Genomic DNA, 17,892 nt, shown 5'->3' with positions numbered 1-17,892 from the left:
TCTCCAGCCCCTGATGAACTATTTCTTACTCCGTTGGCACACTTAAAAAGCACTTCCTGGGCTTCACTTCTAGGAGACGTGTTTGCTCTCTACCCTCTACAGAGCCCTGAGCTAATCTTAGCTATGTAGAAGTTCTAGTGTTTTCTGCCAATTTTTGTGATTAGTTCATCAGAAGCATAAGGCCCCAGAGAGTCAGTGATTATTAGAATAGATGAAGCAATTACTCCAGCCAAACACTTTTCCTATAAGTTAACTTGAACAGTCTAGTCATCTCTGTTTCAAGGGAGAACTAGTTTGTCAGCAAATCTTCCATAAACACAGACATGTGTGATATTATTATATAGATCAAGGCCCTATAATCTGCAAGCTAAGTCCCATCCTTGCCAATGTTTGAACAACCTAAGTATTAGGCACAACATGCCCTAGAAAACCAAGAAAAGGAGAGAAGATTTATCTTGGCTCATAGTTTCAGAAGTTGTCAGTCAGTCATAACTTGGCTCCATTGATTCTGGCTGATGAGGACCAGGACAATTGCTGTGGGATGGTTTTTTCTGGGCAGGGCATGGATGTTACTCCCATTAAACCCTCAACAATATGGCTACCTGCATAAGACCTGCCAAGACCATACCCATGGACATGCCAACATGGATAGAGGCCAACTTCATAAGGTTCCCACCCCTAGGTGAAGAGCTACAGGCAGTCAAATGGGACCAGTAGATGAATGAGTCCTGATAGGTTATCTGGTCCAAAATGGTCATCCCTAAACATATGTGCATATAAGCAACACTAGAAGAAGTCATGAACTTGAGAGGGAGTGGGAGGACACAGAAGGGGCTGGAGGGGAGAGAGGAAGGGGTAGAAATGCCACAATACAGTATTCATGTATAAAATTCTAAATATATTTAAAAACATAAATTTAAAAATGTTAGTTTTCAGTAAATAGAGTCTTAGAAAAGTGCTATAGGCTTGGATATTCTTTTTGCTTTTTAGTGATTATTGGAAGTCTTGGTTCAGGGCTTTTGAATCACAGGACACAAGGGTCAGGTATATAGGACTCTCAAACTCTAACTTCTATAGACAATTTTCTTTCCCAACAAGAAAATATAAGTGAATCCTCTCTGAATTATTTATATGCAAGGCCAAGAACTTAAAATTTGCCTTAATCTATTTGATGAAACTTGATGTTTTTGTTAAGCAAACACTAATCTCGCTTCTGCAGGTTATGGCTCATGACATGTTCTTTCCTTCTTTCCAACTGTAACAAGAGTGAACATGCTTACAGGTCTGATGCAGAAACCAGTCAGGTAGGGTACAGGAGTGTGCTTCCATTGCCTTGAAACACCATTTTCTCTTCCCAATGAGTTTGTCTCCACTCTGCAGGTGGAGGTGGTGCTCAGCCTGCCTTGGAATATGCTTTGGAATATTTTAGTTTTCCATGAAAACATTCACAGTACAGAAAAGAGAGAGAGAGAGAGAGAGAGAGAGAGAGAGAGAGAGAGAGAGAGAGAGAGAGAGAGAGAGAGAAGAGAGCAAAGAACATCAGGACATGAGTATGTCTGAAAATGCCACACAAGATTTTGTTACTTTGAAAAAGGAAGGAAGGAAGGAAGGGAGGGAGGGAAGGAAGGAGGGAGGGAGGGGAGGGAGGGAGGGAGGGAGGGAAAAAAGAAGGAAGGAGCCAGGCGGTGGTGGCACACGCCTTTAATCCCAGCACTTGGGAGGCAGAGGCAGGTGGATTTCTGAGTTTGAGACCAGCCTAGTCTACAAAGGACTATACAGAGAAATCCTGTCTAAAAAATAAAAAGAAAGAAAGAAAGAAAAAAAGGAAGGAAGGAAGGAAAGAAGGAAGGAAGGAAGGAAGGAAGGAAGGAAGGAAGGAAGGAAGGAAGGAAGGAAGGAAGGAGAGAAAGAAGAGAATGAAAGACGAGAAAGAAGCGAAAAGAAAAACACAGATAACTATAACTGTAATGATAATTTTAAAAGGCAGTTGATAATTTTTACAGCCCAACAGCACTCTGACCACATAGCAACAACCGGTTTTGAGTACATTTATTTCATCTGGAAACACCGTCTTTTGTGGTGACATTTCAGCCGATGAGCTCTAATCAGTCCTCGGTTCATTTTCCTTAGCAAGAATAGAAGGTGTTTTCTTTCTTTCCGGCAGAATGAAGTCAGCGTGTCCTGGGGAGAGCCTGGGGAAGGTGTAGTTGATATACTTCTGAAACGCGGCCCTGGTTTCCTGCAATTCCTCCTCCAGGAAATCTTTCCAGTTTGTCATGATCCCCAGTTGCTTGGCCACAGACAGCAGTTCTCCCTGGGTATTGACCAGTTTGCCCATCATATTGTCAAGGGTGGCCTGGTGTGTTTTTTCCGCCTCTTGAAGCACTTCTTGTACTTCTTCTTGCTTCTGCCTCTGAGCCATGCCGTAGTAGATGGTCATCTCGTGCTCCTTTGCTTTGATCAGCTGGCCCAGGCTTGTCTTCTTGTCTTTAATGACGGTTACGCCAGTGGTTACAAATTCCTCCAGGGCCTTGCTACAAGAGATCATACACATTTGCCAGTTAGAGCGACTGGCCACTAGAAACACAGTGACGTGACCATGATCACAGAAGAGTTATCCTGGTATACATGAGCTTTCAGACTATATTAGATATCAATAAACAATTAAAAAAATAGCTCTCAGAGGATGCCCATCAGCTTCTCTGCTGTGGGCTGGGGCAAAACCTCTAATGTAATATCTAATGGCATCACGGAGATTCTGAGTTCACTCTGTCCATTGTGCTTAAAAAATATTTTGTTTTTAATAGATGGGTTAGAATTCTAAACCCACAAAGAGTCATTTCCTCATATCAATTCAGCTGATTTCTATTTCTCTGAGACGGTATCATTAATGTTTGGTTTCTGTTACTTTGAGCAGACTTGGACCAATTGTGTAACTCAAGCTGACCTCCAACTCCTTTTTACTTTTGAGATTATAATATAATTACATCACCTCTCCCTTCTCTTCCCGTCACTCCCTGCTCTCTTTTAAGTTATGTCCTTTTCATTAATTGTTGTTACATGCATATGTGTATTTAAATATATATATATATATATATATATATATATATATATATATTTATGTGTGTGTGTGTGTGTGTGTGTGTGTGTGTGTGTGTGTGTGTGTATTCCTAAGTAGAACCTGCTCGATATGTAGACTGTTACTTGTACATGTGTTTCGGCTGACCACTTGGTACTGGATAACCACTTGCTATACTCCTCCCTGGGGAGGACTCTCTCTCCTGCTCTCACCCTTCCTCGGTTGCCTGTAGTTCTCAGAGTGGAGGTGGCACTTTGTGGGTTTTCTCCTGTCTACTTTGAACTCCTATTGTTGCCCTTGTTTGACTCATGTTAGGCAGCTATGTTGGTAAGGCTTTCTGGATGTAGGTTCTGACATTATTAGAAACAAATTCTCACAGGAAACTCTTTGATCCTAACCTCCAGCTCTTGATCTACCTAAGTGCTGGGTGCTGAGATTATAGGCCAAAGCCACCAAACCCTAGTTCTTCACCTTTAGGATAAAAGGAAGAAAACTTTATACTCATAGGCTAGCTTTATGTTTCATCTTGACTTAACATGAGCTATATCTAATTATAAATTATCTCTAAGTTTCTGATTACAGAACCAAAATCCTTTTTTACTTAAAATTAATGAGAAATCAAAAGTCATAATTTATATATAAGTTTTATCTATTGACGTTAACAGAATTAGTAGCTAAAAGACGATTTAAAAACACATTTATCAGTCAATACAAAATAACAATAAATTAATTATATCTCAACACAAATACTTTTATGAAAAATATTTTCCCAAACAAAATATATTTGGCGAAAAGACTGGACTAGGTTTACATTCATTTGCAAAATTCTTTTATGTATGGCGTCAAACAAAGCTGTTTTTCATGTTATTTCAGTGTATTGTGACACCCTACATATTAAAAGTCTTTTAAAAATAACACTCATTAGAGAAAGAGAAAAATAAATAAATAACACCATCCTCTTGTCAAAGAATGAGTTTATTTCTGGATGTGTGTGTGTGTGTGTGTGTGTGTGTGTGTGTGTGTCTGTGTCTGTGTGTGTCTGTGTGTGTATGTGTGTGTGTATGTGTGTGAACACATCAAGGATATAGTCCTTGTTATATGAAGTGTGTTGGGGGAGAAAAAGAATGTGCAAGAAGCAGTAATTAAGAACGTGTGTGTTTTCCTCTATATATTTCTGTAAAGTCAATATTTTAATGTATTCAGCTATTAGTTTACAAAGGAAAGATGAGGAACTAACACATCCGCAACAGTACATGAACCCGGTTGGAAACAATGATCCCTGAGTGTTTATGGAAAGGTGTTTGTTGATCCTTCTCAGCCTTTTAATACTGGAGATACAAAATGAGAAACATAATATTGAGAAGAATCACTGTTTGCTGAGAAGGAGGATGGAATATGACTGAGAGTAAGACACAGGACTTTCCATGAGTGTTGGCAACTCTCAGTCCCTTAGGCTCACTGTTAGATACTTGAGCTGCCATTTTCCTTAACTCAACCTCTCTGTCCCTCCTCCCCGCCACCTCCTTCCCACTTCCTCTCTCCTACATTCGTGAATATCAGTGTTTGATATATCCCACAATAGAACCAAGAAAATGTTGGGCACTGTTCAGTTCTATGCCTTAGCCTTCTTTCTTTCTCTAGGTGGATTTTAGTGGAGTCAGATGCTAACTCGCAGATGTGTTCTCTGGAGTACCTTTTCTCTTCTTTGATAGCTTTCTGCGCAATCTTTCTCTCTTCTTCCCTGGCTCTCTTCACAGCCTCCATCTTCTCCTGGTGACACTCCATCATAATTCTCTGGATCCGATGGACCATACGCTGCTCTGCAGCTGTGTGCTCTCTGTTCAGCTCTTCTTTCATCTGTTGAATCATATTCACCTTGGTTTTATCTTCTAGAGCCTTAAAGAAAGGGAATGGAAAACTGGGCTTAGATCCTCCAGGTTTGGTGTCTTTAAATGAAGACTAAGAAGCAAGAGCCATCATTTACTTGAAATGATGCGTACCTATTAAATAGGTGATTTCAAAGTAGGTGTGAATCAATCATACGGAATTTTTAAATTTAAGTAAAATATTCAAACTGTGTGTGTGTGTGTGTGTATGTCTGCGTGCATGTGCACACAAACACACACACACACACACGAAAGATCACATTGAATGGGGGGTGTGCAAAAAGGGAAATAGGTTAGAAAGGGAAATAGTTTAGAAACAGTTTTCTGACTGTTTTTAATTTTCTGTTCTTTTCAGTGCTAGTGACCAAACCTGGGGTCTTACAGATGCTAGGTTATCACCAGGCTACAGTTCCAACTAATGCTTTTATTGTCACAGTGTCAGTGTACATGGAAATATAGATATGATATTGGAAAATGGCAGAAGTAAAAGCCATGAAGGGAACCCGAGGCTCAGGCAAGCAACAATTTACTGGAGCCTGTCTTCCAGTCCCCACTGCTGTTCCACATTCCATTTCATTAGGGCAGCCACCCTTCCTCATTCATGAGGGAGACAAGAACTCCATTGTTGTTAGGTAGAAGGACCTATGGAATATTTTCAACCAAGAGAAAGGAAGCGGAAGCCAAACCATTATTTGTGAAGTCTCACAAAAGTACCTAAAGGAAAAACCTGTCACTATTTGGACATGCCTACTCACTCCACAGGATGCCAGCGCTCTGCTGGGCAAAGACACTGCAAACACAAATACTCTTGGGTCTCTTCTCTCAGAGGACTCACTGTACACTGGACGACACCAAGTATTGCATTAGCAGCCAAGATTTGATATTTGTTCCTTATAATTGCATAGTGAGTGCTGTATCAGAAATATATTTAAGAAGACCAGTTGTTGCGTTCTGAACTTTCAAAACCTTCAGTAAGAGGTAAATCTTTGTCTCCTCCAGTCTTGTCAGAGAATATTAAGGAACTGAGTTACTTCATGTGTCCCCTCATCATTGCCTAAGATGTTGGAGTCCTTCAAGAAAATGTCACAATTTTGTAAGAAAACATCAGTCTAACCTTCTCCCCTCTCTTCTACCTTCACTCTTTCCCCTCATTCATTCCTCTTTAGAGCAGAAAAGCCTCATTTTCAAGTGAAATCTTACTCAGATATAAAGCACTAAAACCACCAAGGGGTCTCCTGGTTGAATTTTCTCAACCTCTTTTTGTGCCTTTTCTGGGTCTTGAGGGAGCGGCTTCTTGAATGTGTATCCAGGGTGTCCTCGCTGAGGCTACACAGCAAGAGGACTCCAAATGGCAAGGAAACATGCAGTCACTTGCAGCTCCTTAAAAAAAACTATCTCAATAATAACAATTATTGATTAGAAGAAGCATGTGTACAGGTCAGTGATAGAGCAATTTTAGCCCTAGCATAAGAGACACACTGAGTCTAATCCCCAGCACTGAAAAACTGTTAGAATCCAGGGTCCTCAAGGGAAAAAGATTTTTCTTTTTTCAAAGATTTATTCATATATTTTATGTATCTGGGTTTTTGTCTGCATGAATGTCTGTGCATCAGAAGAGGGCATCAGATCCCATGGGACGACAGTTATAGACAGTTGCAAGCCACAATGCGGGTGCGAGGAACTGAACTGAGGGCTGCCGGAAGAACAGCTAGTACTCTTAACTTCTGAGCCATCTCTCTAGCCCAGGAGAAAAAGTTTCAACTCCTCATTTTGGCTACTTTAAGAGTAAGGGAAAACTGGGTGTGGTAACACATCCTGGCACCCAGAAGGCAAGAAGAGCATCTTGAGTTTGAGGCCAGTCTATGTAGTGAGACCCCAAAAAACAGAATCTGGGGCCGGGGAGGAGACTGAGGAGAGTTAACAGTGCTTGCTGAGCAAGCATGGGGGCCTGAGTTTGAACCTCCAGCATCCAAGAAAGGAGCTGGAGCACGACTGATCGATCATTCTTGTCACCCCAGTATTGGGAGACACAGACAGGTCAACCCTGGACTGTCGCTGAGCCAGTCAACCTGCTCAAATCAGCTAGTTTCCAGTTCAGGAAGAAACCTTGTCTAAAGGCAATATGACAATAAAGAAAGACAACCTGGGTTCAGGAAGATAGCGTAGCTGACAAAGGAGTATGCTACCAAGCTTGACAGGATGAGTTCAATCCCTGGGCCCACATAGTAGAAGGGAGAGAAATGACTCTAGCAAGTTGTCCTCTGGGCTCTATATCTACATACTAAACATGTGTACATGTGTATCTTCACACACACAATGCACAACACATACCCCAAAATCAAAAGAGAAACAAACAACAGAAACAGAAAAAGAGAAAAAAAAAAACAGAAAAGAGAAGGAAACAATAGACTCCAACTTTAAGAATCTTTACAGAATGGCTTCCAGTGGCAAATTTTGAAAACAGTTATAGAAAAAAAATTTGGTTGTTTAGAAATGTTACCTTGGTTTTCACTGCAGAAGGCTTTGTCTCTTAAGAATCACATTTTCAATAGTAAAACATTTTGAAAGATAATATTTATAAATGTCTTTAACACTTAGCCTATTTCAGAAAAAGAGTACAATAAAATGTTCTAGTATTTGCATCGTGCTCTCGAGTTCTTGGATTGTTTTCACTATGGACATGTTGATTTATAATTTCCTGTTTCTACTGAAGTTGGGCAGCAAGCTCACAGAGCCAACCCTGACCAGTAACCATGCCAAACATGGCAGGAGTGGGCTGCTGAGGCCAAGCAGGGATTATCCTGTGTAGGGACTGTGGCAGAGCTCCCTCTCCCTGTTGGTCCTAGGACAAAGACAGTTCTTTTAACCTTATCGGCACACAATTAGTATATGCGAGGTGCTCCTTGTGGAATCATGAATGTTTCGTTTGTAGTCCTGAAGTTTCCTAAGCTTCTTATCCATCATGTTATTGGGATCTCTGCCACTTTCCTGCTCTGCCCATGCATCTAGTCCTCCTGCCTATCCTTTGGAGACAGTTCCGTACAAAGGTGAAGACGGTTCTGTACTCTGGTCCTTTGCACAGGTTTTGTGACAGAGATATTGAATTAAGCAGTGAATCCCTCTGTTTGCAATGTTGACCAGTTTGTAAGTTACAAAGTTCCTCCTAGCCAGCCTCAGTGTCTAACCACAGAGAAGCAGATTCGGGAAATGTGGTATGTACACACAATGGATTCTGTTGTTGTTGTCAGGGAAACTGACGCAACTAGAGATAATTATGAATTAACTTGGTCTCTGACAGGAATATCATGCTTCTGTCATGTGTGGTTCCTGGATGTTATGTTGCTACATAAAATCATGTATGTAGATATGATAGGAAAGTAAAAGAAAACTGTCCAGAGAAACAAAGAAAACTAATGGGAATGGCATGAGAATGAGAAGAGAGGGTGTGGAGGTAATACTTACAGATACAATGTATGCATGTGTATGCTGAAGTGTCACTATGTACCACATTTTTGTTCACAATGAATACATATAAGAGTGAAAATTTAAAAACAAAACAAAACAAAAAACAGTTCCTCTTATCTCCTGACCACTAGTCCTACTGGAATACTTCAGAGACAGCTAAGACGTCCCTCTTTACGTAGGTAGACAGGAAATACATCTAGATGTATGTCTGCTTCTGATTGGACCTGGTGGTAAATATGTATCCTTGTGGGCTGCCTTTTTTTTTTTTTAAAGATTTATTTATTTATTATATGTAAGTACACTGTAGCTGTCCTCAGACACTCCAGAAGAGGGCGCCAGATCTCCTTACGGATGGTTGTGAGCCACCATGTGGTTGCTGGGATTTGAACTCTGGACCTTCAGAAGAGTAGTCGGGTGCTCTTACCTACTGAGTCATCTCACCAACCCATGGGCTGCCTTTTGAAGCCTCTGAAAAATGTGACTCATCAGAATTTCCTAAGAACCCAGGGATGGACCTGGCCAGAGACTATCATCCTGGTCAGCACTTAATTAAAGCTTGCTTCAAATTTGGCTCAAAAACAAAACAAAACAAAACAAAAACCAAATTTAGGAAAAATTATGAAACCAAAAGCCCAGAAGGAAGAGGACAGGTTGATCTATTGATTTAATCTTTTAAGTCCCTGCTATGTTTGTCAAGGCACAGTACTGGACAGGGCTAGCAGAGTGACAGGACAGACTGCCCCTGTGGAGGCCATGGTCATGTCAGTGAACCAGACATTAAACAGCCAATCATACACCCAGTTATTTAGTTCCAACGGTGACGCGTGCTGTGAAAGGGCTATTACAGAGCTCATATCTGAGGTTCCCTCCAAACTTTTATGAAACACTCATCTGAACTTTATCAATGGCTACTCCACCCACTCCTCCCTTGTCAACTAACAGAAGCACTTTCTCTTTACTGACTTAAATGCTTTTTAAAAAAGACAATGGACAAGTCCTTATAGAGAGAACCTTTAAGTCTTTTTGATGTTGCTCTTCCAGAACCCGAATTTCAAATTTGTGTCTGGCTTCTGCATCTTCAAGTGCTTGATCCACGGCTTGTTTTTGGAGCAGTTCAGCCTTAGAAACAAAAGGTTCATGTGTCTATTAATATTTCAAGGTAAGCAGAGAGGGAGAAGCTGGGTCACTATTGAAGGAGTTGCTAAGTTAAGTGTTCTTGCTTAATGGAAGTTAGCACCCACCACAGAGTCCCTAATGGCAATGTTTCTACCCCCACTTCCCACAGTAGCTGCCTTAGTCTGGTGCATATAATACCCTGAGACCTGGCCTTCCTTTGCTGCTTTAGGAATTACTAAAGATAGGGAAACTATAATGTATATGCATATGCAGCTGAGTAGGTTAGTCTAGAAACCATAGAGAAGGGAACAGACACATAAAGCTGAAAGGAACTAAGCAGGGAGCATGAACACTCCTGAGTTCTCATCAGACATTGAGAAAAGAATTTAGAGCCAGGCAGTGGTGGTGTATGCCTTTGATCTCTGCACTTGGGCGGCAGAGGCAGGTGGATTTCTGAGTTCAAGGCCAGCCTCAAAAAACAAAAACAAAGAGAGAGAGAGAGAGAGAGAGAGAGAGAGAGAGAGAGAGAGAGAGAGAGAGGAAAAAAGAAAGAAAATAATTTAGATTAGATTTAAAGAAAATACGCATGCCCAGGGTCAGCTTATATTCAAACAGTATACGATTCATAAAATATGTTGGGATATTTAAGTAACTGATGGCTTTCACCATCGGATTTTTATTACTTCTAGATTCTGTAGGAATCACCATGGTGACTAGAAGCCCCAAGGACTTTAAAGACAGTAAATAAGAAGAGTCAGAGAAGATAAGGCATTTGGGGAAATGGGCATTTAGTTTAGAAGTTTTTATTACATAGTACACATATTAATAGTCCCGAATAAATAGAAAAGCCCATAATAAACAATTTACAACAAAGATCCCCTCTTTAAGTTTCAGTCGAATGAGAACAAAGTGGCCAGAGCCATTCAGGCAGAGAGAAACTTAGAAGGAAGAAGGTTCTTGACGGGACCCTCTTCTTCCTAAGCCTCACCTAGTGTCAAGTCCGTTCCTTGACTGAACCCTCCCAGCAGTGCTTTGAGAAGGGAGTTATTACTATCCCTCCTACAGATGAAGAAGCCCAGAATCCAGAGGGCAAAGAACATGGCCAAGACTCCAGTTTGTCGGGACGCTGTGGTCTATCTCTTGCCTGCCCTTCTGAATTTACAGGTGTAAATAAAGGCAGCATGGGAAAACATGGCTTGGGTTTATCTCTGAGCTCCTTTACCTTTTCCCACACTTTGGCTTCTGCTTTTTTGATTTGTTCCTTGAGCACAGCCTCTCGAAACTCTTCTTCTTTGTTCAGAATATTTGCCCCAATATCTGTGTATTTGGAGAGAAATGATTACAGGCCCCTGTAGACTGCTCTCTGCCTTGCCTTTCTATCACTGGTGAAATTGTTTATGGCAGCTGTCTACAAGACACATCTTTTTAGGTGATGTCAATCATTTAGATTATTTTTGGCACTAAGAACTGGCCCCATCATGCTAAGTAAGCATGGACCTTTCCACTCAGCTATACCACCACCACTCCCACTACCACCCCGCCTGCAATCTTTTCTTTAAAGATACTCATCAGAAAGGGAAGTTTTCCACTAGCTGATTAAGATGGAACTCACCACATAGGCCTGAAGAGGGTCCATTAGCTTTATTATACTCAGTCCAAACAGCAGGAGATGAAAGGTCAATGCCCTGCAAACTGTGGCACACTCAAAGCAGAATGCAGATTCACAAAGCTTTGGAGCCTTACTCACCTCCTCTCTCCCTGCTCTGTCAGGGTGCTTCCTTTAATACATCATTAATATATGCCTTTCATTAGTATGATGGTCTTTTTTACTCTGTCAGCTGTGGAGTGCACTAAAGTTTCTAGTTTATTATTTCTCTGTCAGTGATCTAATTTGACTTCCACATTATAACACCACAAATTACCATCTTCACTCAAAGTGTGACTCAAGGGAAGGTAGGGAGACGCCCAAAATCAGATAGGTGGGGACAATTCTGAACCAGGAGCTAAGAACTGAACCTTTCAGCCTGGTCTCAGTGTTGGCTCATGATCTCACCTGAGATAGCCTTAAAATTATTATAGGACCTAGTCTGAAAATTCTTACAGTAAGGTGCTGTAGACATGTGAGCTTGCTCAACATATCCTGCTGTGGTAACAGGCCTTGCTTCTCTTAACTCCCTCACTTGACTATCATGCATCATCTCCCTCCCTCCCTCCCTCCCTCCCTCCCTCCCTCCCTCCCTCCCTCCCTCCCTCCCTCCCTCCCTCCCTCCCTCCCTTCTATAAACTAGTCTGGAATTGGGCACATATTCAAGCTACACTCTTCCCTAATTTTTTGCACAGAGGACATAAAGAGAAACTAGCTTCTTTCCTTCTGGGATTTCTAAATCGGGGTTAAGAGATGTTAAAACCATTTGTATTCATATCTTTTCTACATGCTGGAGTAGGCCTGATGGCAGTACCAGCCCAGACAATTGACTGAGTGTGCACATGGTAGACTGAAATCTTGACGACAGATTCCACCTTGAGTTCTTGTTAAGAGGATCAAGAAATTCCATCACAATTTTATGTGTTTTGTTCTAAGTTGCTTCCATCATCTACAACTGGCAGATATATTGTGTGGAATTAAATGCTACCACTAGATCACGAATGAGTATTTTAAATTTTATTATTATTATTATTAAAGGATTTATTTGTATTGTTTTAAATTGTGTGTAGGTGTGTATAATCAGGCTCCCTCAGGAGCAAGAGATTCCCTGGAGCTATAGCAACAGTCGATATGGGTGCTGGAAACTGAAGGTGGGTCCTCTGTAAGAGCAGCAAGTGCTCTTAACTACTGGAATCTCTCCAGCACCCCCTGCCACATTAGTGAGTCTTTAAACATAAGCAGTAAACACTGTTATAGAGAAGGATGCGGATTATATTATAAAATCTCAACCCTGTGTACATGCATCACATTCATAAAAATGTAATGCAAAGCAGGGTGCTGTTATCCTTTTGAATGTTTAAATATCATTCTATCTGTTGTTCTCAGCCTTAACTGCAGAAGTTATCTATAGGACATTTAAAAAAAAAACATGCTGAAAAAGGAGACACTATTAGTAAAACAGCTGCGATGAGTCTAAAAACCACTTTGCAGATGAATATGTGTCAAAGACCACATATTATATGCCTTTGTTCCATACCATTGGTTCCATGGTGATAACATCGTGAAGACCGTGAAATCAGTGAATGGCTGCTGGAATTTTGAAAAGTACCACTGATTATTAATGGATAGAGTGAAGACGTTTCTTTGTGGTGATTGTTACATAAATAGACATGCAATCCATTTTTTAAAAACTGCACTTCTAAGGGGAAAGAGACTTGTAAGTTATGTACCAGACTTGAGAGCATCATTCTTATTATGCAAACTCCCTGGTTTTGACAATGTACCAAGATTATTGGTTTGAAAAGTTGAGGTTCATGGGAACTCTGTGATCCCATTTTGAAAGCTGTGAATCAAACTATTCCAAAACAAAGAGTGTTTTAAAAGTGTAAGAAAAAAAATGTACATGATAGAACCTGCCCCTGAAGGTTGTTAACAGCAACTAGAGAATCCTCTTGTATAGATACTTCAATGAGCTCTTATTTATAAAGGAGACTTTTCACTCTTCTGACTTATAATAATTTAATGACAAATACAGGCAAGCAAATATAAAATACTGACTTCTACATACATTTATCTGTCCATATAGCCTATAAAGTATAAGGAATCCTTAATGTATATCAAAGAACGTGGATAGCATTGTCTTGGGTCTAAAAATTACTTTAGAAATTACAATTAATAATTCATATAAAAATTTTGCCAAAAGTTCAAGTCAGTTGGAACTGATGTCTTAGAGGATGATTATAATTCTATCTCCCTTGTCTTTTAGTTCAGATTTGTCACTTCTCATTTGGTAAATTAGGCATGAAACCAAGTAACCATGAGCTTACCACATACATGGGAAAGAAAACAGGGAAAATATTTAAAGAGTCCTTTTCAAATATACATAAAATCTAGGATTAGATGGAAATTTTCTCGATATAAATGAGAAATAGAAATATGAATTTTAATTCATTTGCTTATATACTATATATATGTGCTGTAAATATTCCTATTTATTTGTATGTATCTGCTTTTGTCACTATCTACAAAGTAACGGCTAAGTTTCTCCCAGTCACTTATTGGGGTATTTAGGTATTTTCTCTTATACGTACAGGACATCCCCAAGAATAGGCAAAGTTAAAAAGAACACACATTTACTATGATGTCACAGATGTTGAATAGGTATGATATTACATTAAAGCTCTGTACTAGTTAGGGTTTTACTGCTGTGAACAGACACTATGACCAAGGCAAGTCTTATAAAAAAACAACATTTAATTGGGGCTGGCTTACAGGTTCAGAGGTTCAGTCCATTATCATCAAGGTGGGAGCATGGCAGTATCCAGGCAGGCATGGCACAGGAGGAGCTGAGAGTTCTATGTCTTTATCCAAAGGCTGCTAGTGGAAGACTGACTTCCAGGCAACTAGGGTGAGGATCTTATACCCACACCCACAGTGACACACCCATTCCAACCAGGTCACACCTATTCCAACAAGGCCACACCTTCAGATGGTGCCACTCCCTGGTCCAAGGATATACAAACCATCACATTCCACTCCCTGGTCCCCATAGACTTGTTCAAAAACATGAGTCTATGGGGGCCATACTTAAACATAGCATAATGCAAAATGCACTTAGTGCAACTTTCAAAGTCCTCATAGTCTATAGCAGTTGCAACAATGTTAAAAGTCCAAAGTTCAAGGTCTCTTCTGAGATTCATTCAACTTAATTAACTGTAATCCCCAAAGCAAGGCAGGAAACCAGCTGGGCAAACTCCAAACTCTGCATCTCCATGTCTGATGTCAAAGTGGTCTTCAGATCTCCACTCCTTTTTCATCTTTTTTGACTGCAACAAACTGCTTCCTCCTGGGCTGGTTCCACTCCCTGTTAGCAGCTTTCCTCAGCATGTATCCCATGGCTCTGGCATCTTTAACATCTTTGAGTCTCCAAGGCAATTTCAATGTTACAGCTTCTTCTTTCAGTGTCTGGGATTCCACTTGATCTTTTGGACTCCTCCTAAGGGCTGGCATCACTTCTCCATCTCTGTCCTCTGTAGCACTCTAAGCTCAGGTTGATCCACTCCATTACGGCCTCTGTTCTTGGTGATCATCCCATGGTACTGACATCTCCAATACACTGGGGTGTTCCACTCCAACTAGGCTTCACCAATAGCCTCTCATAGGCTCTCTTCAGGGTGCCAAGCCTCACATCCTTTGCATGACCCCTTCAATCCTGGGCCATCAACTACAGCTGAGGCTTCACCTTCTCCAATGGGCTTCCCTGGCCTCTCACAGTGCTAAGCCTCAGCTTCTCTCCATGATCCCTTCATTCCTTCACAAGCAGTACCACCTGAGTGACTCTTACACATTACCAAGTCCAGCCGCAGCATGAGGTACAACCTTGGGTATCTCTGGAACACAGCTTCTTTGTGCTCCCAGAAAACAATTTCCAGAAGATTTCACCTCAACGATGCTGGTCTCTTCTTAATCACCGCTAATTCCTTAGCTCCAGCTAACCAGCATCAATTTTCCCAGTAGTTCCTTCCATTCTTAATTCTAGAGCCAGAGGCACATGGCTGAAGCTGCCAAGTTCTGCTGCTTACAAGAACTAGAACATGATCCCCTTGTATTATTACATTATCATTATGTTTTCTAAATCCTTCACTGCCTAAGCTTGGCTATCCTGGTTCTTGCTCTGTAGATTGACCTTGAATGTAGAGATCAGCATGCTTGTCTCATGGGATTAAAGGTGTGTACCACCATGCCTGGATCTAATTTAGCTGGGTAGGATCTTGCCCCAAGGTCCCACTCCCTTAATCTTTATCTCCTAGAACACAAGATTTTGCTCCATTTCACTTCCTGGTACTCCTTTAATACTCAAACCATATATTTTATATTTTTCCTTTCTAAGCTTGCTATACTTGTTCAAACTTTTCTTCATAAGACTTAACCAGAGAACAAAGTCTCTGCTGGGCTTTTTTGAAATTTCTTTTGTCGATGCAATTAATCCAAGTCTCTTCACCTTAGCCTCAGGCAAACTTTTCAGACAAGGGCAAAAAGTAGCCACATTCTTCACCAAAATACCACAAAACCAGTCTTTATGCCACATTCTAAAATTCTTCTCCTTTGAAATCTCTTGGGCCAGGTCAACACAGTTCAAATTACTCCCAGCAACAAAGTCTTCCATATTCCTACTAGGATGACCCATTAAGCCCCATTTAAAGCATTCCACTGCTTTCCAAATCCAAAGTCCCAAAATCCACATTCTTTCAAATAAAAGCATGGTCAGGCCTATCACAGCAATACCCCACTCCCAGTACCAACTTGTACTAGTTAGGGTTTTACTGCTGTGAACAGACACTATGACCAAGGCAAGTCTTATAAAAAAACAACATTTAATTGGGGCTGGCTTACAGGTTCAGAGGTTCAGTCCATTATCATCAAGGTGGGAGCATGGCAGTATCCAGGCAGGCATGGCACAGGAGGAGCTGAGAGTTCTATGTCTTTATCCAAAGGCTGCTAGTGGAAGACTGACTTCCAGGCAACTAGGGTGAGGATCTTATACCCACACCCACAGTGACACACCCATTCCAACCAGGTCACACCTATTCCAACAAGGCCACACCTTCAGATGGTGCCACTCCCTGGTCCAAGGATATACAAACCATCACAAGCTCCAAAACAGTTTAAAAGATACATAGTAATGTTCTTATTTACAACAAGAAACAGTAAGAGGTTGAAAACTCTATCCCATTCACAAAACTGTTAAGTTAAATTCCAACTTGTTACCATTTCATCATGGAATTCTTACAGAGACCAGCAACTTCAAACAGGGCAAACCTGAGAAGTGTGGCACCCAGTGCTATTCTACCTTAGAACAAAGAAAAAGAATAAGATCACTGCTGAGCGTGGTGATGCACACACCTTAACACCAGCACACAAGAGACAGAGGCAGGTGAATCTCTCTGAGCTAGAGGCTGGCTTGGTACCCAAAGTGTGTTCCAGGATAGCCAGACCTATGTAGAGAGACCCTGTCTCAAAGGATTCCATTACCACTGCCACCACCCTGCCAAAGAGTAAATCACTTACCCAAGATATCTTTGTGAGTATAGAAGCGTGTCTTAAATGGCTTGTAGTCATAGATCCGTTTGAAGGTTTCCCCAAAAGGGGCTGGTGGAATTATTTTGTTGCAAACGGCACAGCAAACAAAATCTGTATAATTTGGATTTCTGATCATAGTTAAATTTCTGATCCCTTTTACTACTTCAAGTTAAAACAATATCAGGATCAGAAAGAAAAAAAAAATGGTGGTTTCAAGAGACGCTAGAAATCTGAAGGGCAGTCCAGGGTTTCAAGACTCTACTAGAGCCTGGCAAAGACTAAATAAGTCATCATGATTTGGCAGTGGCTGTATGTCTAAAGAATGGTGCTACCAGCCTCTGCCTTTCAAGGTTGAGCACTGGGTTGGGAAGGCATAAGTCGTTTCTCCCTCCCAGTGTCTAGCATTAAGTTGTCAACTTACTTAACAACTGTTGCTAGGTAAGACAAGCTTTGCTCATAAAAGCAACCTGAAATAATGTCAAATGAGAGCAGAAATAGCTGCTATTCATTTCCCTGAGTTTCCTCTTGCTGCTGTAAGTGAACACAGTCTTCATAACTCATCTACAACACAATTTATCCAATTGAATTTTGGGAAGCCAGAGTCCAAAATGATTTTAGGGCTAAAATGAAGCTACCAGGAGGGGCTGGTGCCTTGTAGACCTGCAGCAGTTCTCAACCTGTTGGTTGTTGTCGGGCAGTGGGTGTAGGGGAATAAAGGGAGTGGGAGAAAACCCATGTCCTGCCAGAGTTCCGGTGCTCTGGGCAGTCGGACTCAGGAGGACTGCTGCACACTTCTGCCGCATGCTTTCCACACGGCCCCAGGTGGGTGTCTGGCTGTGGGAAGCCACGGACCCCAGCCCACTGGGGGGTGGACAAGAGGCAGTCTGAGGACTATGGGCTTCAGGGAGGCCAGAGATAACAGATTCTCAATCTCGGGCATCCCAGATGCAGCTGGACACCACAGAAGAGCTGAGAACAAAGTGGGGGCCCTGTGGGTGGATCGGCCAGCCTCAGAGCCAAAGAAAGGAGAGGGTAGGGAGAGAGGGGGTGCTTGGTGGTTCCCACGCGGGCAAGAGTCCTTGGTTCTGTCCATGGCTGGAGTGCAGAAAGGCCTTCTGAAG

At 41.4% G+C, this 17,892-nt stretch overlaps 1 protein-coding gene across 1 annotated transcript; it reads right to left on the bottom strand.

The window, feature by feature from the left end:
* Positions 1 to 2,039: 2,039 nt before the first annotated feature.
* CUNH6orf163 (chromosome unknown C6orf163 homolog) lies at positions 2,040 to 17,112 on the bottom strand. The gene is made up of 5 exons (XM_021161147.2): positions 16,760 to 17,112; positions 10,769 to 10,863; positions 9,442 to 9,549; positions 4,773 to 4,975; positions 2,040 to 2,534 (listed from the first exon to the last, which is right to left on the bottom strand). The coding sequence occupies exons 1-5, from the start codon at positions 16,905 to 16,907 to the stop codon at positions 2,102 to 2,104; spliced, it is 987 nt and encodes a 328-aa protein (XP_021016806.1). The 5' UTR covers positions 16,908 to 17,112; the 3' UTR covers positions 2,040 to 2,101.
* Positions 17,113 to 17,892: the final 780 nt, after the last annotated feature.

The sequence above is a fragment of the Mus caroli genome, unplaced genomic scaffold (assembly GCF_978045245.1).
Source record: "Mus caroli unplaced genomic scaffold, Mus_caroli_1 scaffold_6, whole genome shotgun sequence".
Classification (NCBI taxonomy): domain Eukaryota; kingdom Metazoa; phylum Chordata; class Mammalia; order Rodentia; family Muridae; genus Mus; species Mus caroli.
This window is presented reverse-complemented; position numbering and strand designations above follow the sequence as displayed.

Bases quoted from the DNA above. Each gene is read 5' to 3' on its own strand.
- CUNH6orf163 (XM_021161147.2), bottom strand. From the start codon at position 16,907: ATGATCAGAAATCCAAATTATACAGATTTTGTTTGCTGTGCCGTTTGC. The intron at 10,864-16,759 runs GTAAGTGATTTA...CCAAATACACAG, and splicing joins TACTCACAAAGATATCTTGG to ATATTGGGGCAAATATTCTG. The intron at 2,535-4,772 runs GTACTCCAGAGA...GATCTCTTGTAG, and splicing joins GCTATCAAAGAAGAGAAAAG to CAAGGCCCTGGAGGAATTTG.